General features: G+C 50.1%; 1 protein-coding gene across 1 annotated transcript in view; it reads left to right on the forward strand.

Moving 5' to 3' along the window:
- ccdc57 (coiled-coil domain containing 57) overlaps positions 1-6,055 on the forward strand; it is a gene marked incomplete at its 5' end in the record, with an annotated part of 18,181 nt that extends 12,126 nt beyond the window's left edge. Inside the window, 8 exons of the mRNA XM_080542290.1 lie at positions 437-537; positions 773-973; positions 1,077-1,133; positions 1,343-1,583; positions 2,253-2,389; positions 2,612-2,758; positions 3,073-3,280; positions 5,772-6,055. Coding sequence (XP_080398416.1) covers positions 437-537; positions 773-973; positions 1,077-1,133; positions 1,343-1,583; positions 2,253-2,389; positions 2,612-2,758; positions 3,073-3,280; positions 5,772-5,959 — 1,280 coding nt within the window. The 3' untranslated portion in view covers positions 5,960-6,055. The remainder of the gene's footprint in view (positions 1-436; positions 538-772; positions 974-1,076; positions 1,134-1,342; positions 1,584-2,252; positions 2,390-2,611; positions 2,759-3,072; positions 3,281-5,771) is intronic.
- Between the last annotated feature and the right edge of the window lie 528 nt (positions 6,056-6,583).

Consider the following 6,583-nt stretch of genomic DNA (forward strand, 5'->3'; position numbering starts at 1 on the left):
CATCTCAATTGTCTGACGTGGTGTCCTCTTCTGGTCTCCTCTCCCTCATCTGAACTCATGTCAAAGTACAACTGGCCCTGGTCGAAAATGTAATTCCTGGTAGGCATCAATACCGTTTGTTTTTAGCTCCACTTTTCTCTACATCCTGTCCTGTCCCCCTGCCAGCCCGGCCCAGCTGGCTCAGGGTCCCAGAGGGGCACTCTGGCTAGAGAAGTAGGCCAGCGGGAGTAGGCCTCTGTCGGACAGCGTTGCCTCCTTCAGTGCCCGAGGGGGAATAAAAGTCGGTTAGGGAAAGATACAGAGTACGGAGGAAAGATGACAGAGCAGAAGAGGAAGCCACTGTTCCCTGTTTAGGCTTCTCCGGCATGGCGGGTGTGATCCTGTCGTGTGTTTGGGTCCTGTGCCCTGCTGAGTTGGGTGTGGTGTGTGTCGTCAGGTGGTCTGCGGGTGGAGAAGGTGGCCATCACGGCTGCTCTGAGGAAACAGGAAGTCAGGGTGGCTCACCTGGAGTCCGCCCTAGCGACCGTTACCCAACAGGTACTGATAGCCATAGACGTCACTACAGAACCGCTGTGGGTCCTGCTACTCTACACTCTACATCAGTTACTGACTGGATATGATAGGCAGTTACACTGTGCTGCACTTCAGAGTACACAAGGGGTCTTAGAGGGTCCCCCCCACCCCCCACCTCCTCTGTTTCTCCATCACTTTATCTCTCCATGCTCCCTCCCTCCCCCTCCCTCTTTCTCTCTCTCTTTCTCCATCTTCACAGAGCCACTCAAAGAATCTGGAGGGGGAGGAGCTGCGTCTGGAGCTGGCCAATCACAAGAGGAGCTGGTTGTCGGAGGAGGCGGGCCTCCGTCAGCGGTTGGCTGCGGTGGAGATGGAGCTGGAGGAGGTGCGGAGGGAGAAGGAGGAGTACCAGAAAGGAAGCATCCTCAACAACCTGGAGACGGTCGCCCTGGGCAACCAGGTAACTGCCTGAAAGGCCACCCCGACGTCACTGCTAAAAGACATTCTACTCCGAACCAGAGAGAAGCATCGGATTTAGTGTTTCACTGTGTTGTCCTAACCAGGTGTCTGCCCTGAAGCTGGACATCGCCAGTGGAAGAGAACCCATCATCTGTGAAGAGGTATGTAACACCATGTCAGAGGGAGAAGTCTTGTCTCACCTCTCTATCTCACCATCTCTGTTTCTGTCTCTCTCCCTCTCTCTCTCTCTCCCTCTCTCTGTCCCCCCCCCTCTCTCCCCCTCCCCCTCTCTCTCCTCCCACTCTCTCCCTGCCCCCCCCCTCTCTCTCCCTGCCCCCCTCCCCCTCTCTCTCCCCCCCCCCTCCGCCAGAGTGAGATGGTGAGGCAGCTGCGGGAGGAGAACCTGTGTTTGCGGCAGCAGCAGCTGGCGTCGGGCCTGAGGCCTGGTGGGACGGGGGGGCAGGGGGCAGGGGGTCAGCTCAGCGCCCCCCTCCTCCAGGCCAAGCTGAAGCAGGCGGCTCACTGTATCGCCCGTCTGACCAGGGACAGGCAGCAGCTGATCGAGATGGGCAACCGCCTCCGCGCTCAGCTCAGCCACGCGGGACAGGACGGTACGCTGGCAAGAGTCAACACAGACTCGCCTTCCACCTCCCTATGTACACTACCGTGGTCCGCCACGACACAGAGGGAGGTCTCTTCCTCACCGTCCACTTCTACCTGTCTGGACCATCTGTAGCATCGCACACCTTGCTCCCTGCTCTCCCGTGATTGGCTAGGGAGTGTTGACAGCTACATATATATATATATACAGTATATACACACATACATAGTGAGTGTCAGTCCACATAGGACTTATTGGCTTTGATGGGTTAGTAGAAACAGGGGGGTGATTGGGTGTTAGGAGTGTTGACAGGGACAGGAAGTGGTGAATGTCCTGTCTATTCTGCTGTGTTTCTCTTCTGCCCCACCGCCCTGATCCCCGCTGCTCTGAGGGGATTACAGGGGAATCAGCAGAGCTCACACACGGCCCCCGGGGCCGGAGGACAGGCACTAACACCCCCGGACACAGGGACAGACACGCACAGGGAAAGACACACACACTCACACACACACACTCACACAGGGATAGATACACACACAGACACACACACACATGCACAGGGACAGACACGCACACACACAAGGACAGTCACACATACACACACACACACACACAGTCTCTCTGTCTGTTATTTTCTAACACTACCCCCCCTCCCCCCCCCTCTCTCTCTCCCTCCCAGTTCCACAGGCTGCTCCTAAACCCTCCCTGGCCTCAGAGTTAATCATGCCAGAGCGAGACCCGTCTAGAGACGAGCCACAGGACCAGCAGGGTCGCCTCTCTGCCCTGGAACGGCTGCAGTACAAGCTGACCACACAGGTGAGGTGACCCGTCTCGCCTCTCAATACAGGGACCCTTAAACAGTGTTTAAGGGTTCCTTCTCCGCGTGTTCCCTTCCATGCACATGCTCTGATCTATAAAGACGTGACAAGGTGTGAGGTCGGTCTTCATGATGGAGGAATGAATAATCCAACGGGGTGCATTTCTCTACATGACCCTTAGAGGGAGCACCAGAGTAAGCCGTGCTTTTCTTTTCCCCAGGAGCTGCAGTTCGCCCGGAGGGAACAGAGGACAGGGTCCCCTGTCGTGGTGCGGCCTCTCCTGTCTGGGGGCGAGAGCGGGGTCAGAGACAGACACGGGGCTGCCAACCCCTGGGGACAGGGGCGCAAGGACACACACAGACATGAGGTGATCACACTGTCCAGACCTGATCACCAGAGGACTGATGCTGCAAGAGCTTGGTGTCTCAAATTCACTAGATAGGCAGATTCAACTGATTGTCCACAAATCAACATCTGTTGATCTGGCCATAAATAAGTCAACATTAGGTAATGAAATGTGACATTATTATTATTACTATTATTATTATTATTATTATTATTATTATTATTATTTTACTGAAATTAGCTTTAACATACACGGCCCATGAACGTATACTACTTACTAGACTAGAGGGGTAGAGGAATGTCATCAGAACAAATGTTTATTTTCCTGTTCCTCAGCACTCTAGGAGCAAGGAGAACACACCTCCTCCTCTTAGCCAATCACATGCCTCCCTGCAGCTGGACGTGGGGTCGCGACCCTCCTCAAGCCCGTCCGGTCCTCTCCTGTCTTCCGTGACAACAGAGGGGTCACTGAGGGAGGTGTGGCAGATGCTGGACAGAGGCCTGAGCCCCTCTATACTGACACCCAGACACAGCACAGAGAGAGGTGAGGATGTCTGCCTGCCTGCCTGTCTGCCTGCCTGTCTGCCTGTCTGCCTGCCTGTCTGTCTGTCTGCCTGTCTGCCTGCCTGCCTGCCTGCTTCTCTGTCTGCCTGTCTGCCTGTCTGTCTGCCTGTCTGCCTGCCTGTCTGTCTGTCTGCCTAACCTGCTTGCCATCTGTCTGCCTGTCTTTCTCTCCCTCTAGACACTTGATGGATTGCATGCTAATATGATTATCATTAACATGTGTTTGTAGTCCGCTTATATATAATTCTGTAACACAATTGTTATCCTTTACCTTATACATTGGCATTTTTGGTATCCAAGCTGTAAAACAGTGCTTTGTGAGTCGCAGCATTGTATAAACCAACTGGTGTGTCTGCATTCTGTTGGCCATTTACCAGACCCACTGAGGCCAGTATCACTCTGTCACAATACACACCCAAGGCTACACTTACCTGCCAAGTTGCTACACTACATTGGGACTGCAGTTCTGTTTAACTAGGCTGTAAACCAAAATGCATCAAGAAATATTTGATAACATTTTCACAAAAAGGTTAAAGTCTGGGCATGAGGAGGGTGTGAGAGTTGCAGTCTGGTGCGTGGGAGGTTACCCAACGCATGGCCTTGTCTCTGGGCTGGGCTCCCAGAGGGACAGGGTGAAGGCCCTGTGACGGTCCACTGTCCGGAGAACAGTTTCTCAACCATCCAGCCATCTGGGAAGAGGTCAAGGGGGGCTGGCTGGAGATCTGTGGTAGACATGAGGCTGACCAGACATACAGTAATAACCTGGGAAAACAAAAGTAAATTCTATTAGAGGACATTAGAAAACCCATGACTGCAGCAGATGATGTGCTCATGACAGCTGACAGCACAAGTTTCACTATCGGCCTTCCACTGGCTTCGGTCTTCTGAATGAAGACTGGGGGTTGAAACGTCTTGGATAAATCAGGTGTTTTAACAGGTTAGCTACAGTATGTCCCTGTTGACACTGGTTGTTGTTTGTAGAGCCCAGGCAGGCTTGGCACACACAGCCACGGCCTGCCAGAGGATGTGCTGACTGATAATCTGGCACGGCTGTGTGTGTGTGTGTGTGTGTGTGTGTGTGTGTGTGTGTGTGTGTGTGTGTGTGTGTGTCTTGCCTCATAGCGGCCACTGCACCAGGTCACAGTGACTAGGGTTGCCAAAAATAGTGTGGCCATCTCTTAGATTTGATTAGACCTAGAGCAGGCATTTCTTCAGCCAGCAGTGGGCTGCCAAGGCTTTCCAAATGATAGCGCACGTTGAGAAAAAGACACATGAGTGGCACGTGTTGAAAAGTGCAGCAGGGGGTGCAAGTCACATGTAACGCATGTGGTAGATCATCATAGCCTCATCTCATTAAACTGCTTGACAACGTATTGTTCCGGGGTAATGGTAGAAGAAGATAAAGGTGCATTTTATATATCAGCTCTTACGCAAACGTTTCTTTTAAGTTTGATGTGTAGCGCATCGGCATATCATTAGAATGATTAGAACAGACATTCCAATTCTAAGCAGTGTTCCATCATAGGAGGACAGACAGTAGCCATCTTGGATGTACTCTTGAGAGTACAGTGAATTTTAGAACTATGCTCATTCTGTCCATTCTGTTTCTGTGTATAGTCCTCTCTTGTCAGGAGACACAACCATGGTGTGGTAATAAAGGAGATGTGTGTTGCCTCATAGAGGGATGTGATAAGATGCTCTGTCTATCTGTAGAGAGGTCGAGACACAATGTGTGCTCTGTGCGTGACCAACCATGTCAAAAAGATCTGCTGTGTCCACTGTCAAGCCTTGAGGGAAACACAGAAAGACACACTCAGTAACTCCCCTGGTCTATTGTTTTCAACCTGAAAAACACCTTGCAGGGAGGCTGGTTTCAGTGCCAGCAGGCTTTTAAATGTATCACTTGAAAGGGTCAAAAAAAGGCGTTGACAGCTTCACCAGGCATCTCTGAGTGTCTTAAGTGTTTCTCTGTAGGAATGCGGCTATACACTGGCTGTATGGAACTGGGGTAGCAGGGAACTCTACTGAAACACTCTGACTGCTCTGAGTCTCTGCCAGTTGAACAAAACCAGGAATAGATTCAGTCAGTGATATTTATTAGACAGAGAATAAGATTGCCTCTTTGATAACGACTGAAATAGGTGTGCCTCAATATGCTTTTGAATTGGATGGGGTTGGGCACTGGGCAACTGCGGGGTCATTTTCAAGGCTTTTGTTTTGTTCAGGACTGTCCTTTTAGAAAATGTTGTGAGAACTAAAACCTGGAACACAAGGCACAGTATCAGTTTCACCTTTTGTAACAGCAGTTGCCCAAGAAAGCATTGGCTATAGTGATGGTTCTTGGGGGTACTCTCCTCCCTGTACCACAATAGAATATACAGAATATCTAGACTTTGGGAAAATCTAGAAAATTATTTCTTACATTATTTCTCTGTTGTGCCAATCACATCCCTGTTTCTGTGCACTCGCAGATGAGGTGGAGTTGACCAGACCGGACCTGGGTGAACCCAGCCCTGAAGGCCCGATGAGGCTGCAGGGGTCCACAGCACCTGTCCAAGAGAGGAGGAAACCCACCAGACCTGCCTCTGAGACCACCAGGAAACCCACCAAGCCTGCTGGGAAGGGTTCCAAGATCAGGAACTACAACATGAAAGACTAATAGATAGGGTTAGTGGTGGTCTTCTGTCAGGGCGCCAGTCTGTCTGCGCTGCAAGACAAGGTAGAGTTGTCGACTACAGATATAGTATTATATCTCTCAAATCATGACAAATATTAGTTTTTGTGGTGCTGAACAGCTCTCTCAGGTCTCTACATCACTGTATGGATTTAGTACAGAATCATAAAGTATCTGGTGTGCTGTTTTGTACCTTATTGTTTTAATAAAACTGATTATGATCTTTGCTGAATAAATATGACTAAATAAAATAATAATTTGTACAAATCTTACTACAAAAATAAATGTATTTGGTGATGTAATCAGAGAGGCTCATCTGACTGTCAGGGTTTCTAGAGTTCAACATTGCAAGATGTTCTGACTGTAGAATATGTATTTACTCTTAGATCAGTAAAACTTAAACATATGTATATATGTGTGTGTGCCGTTTGTCCAGGTAAAGTGGTTGACCTGGTTATATTTGTGGTTTTACTGATCTAGGAGTAAATAGAACATGTTCTTCAGTCAGAACTCAGAACATTCCATCAACGTCTCCCGACGCTGAACTCGAAAAACCCCGACAGTCAGACGAGCCTCTCCGATTACATCACCATCTTTGCTGTCCTGGCA

Source organism: Nansenia antarctica (genome assembly GCF_963989245.1).
Source record: "Nansenia antarctica genome assembly, chromosome: 11".
NCBI classification, from domain to species: Eukaryota; Metazoa; Chordata; class Actinopteri; order Argentiniformes; family Microstomatidae; genus Nansenia; species Nansenia antarctica.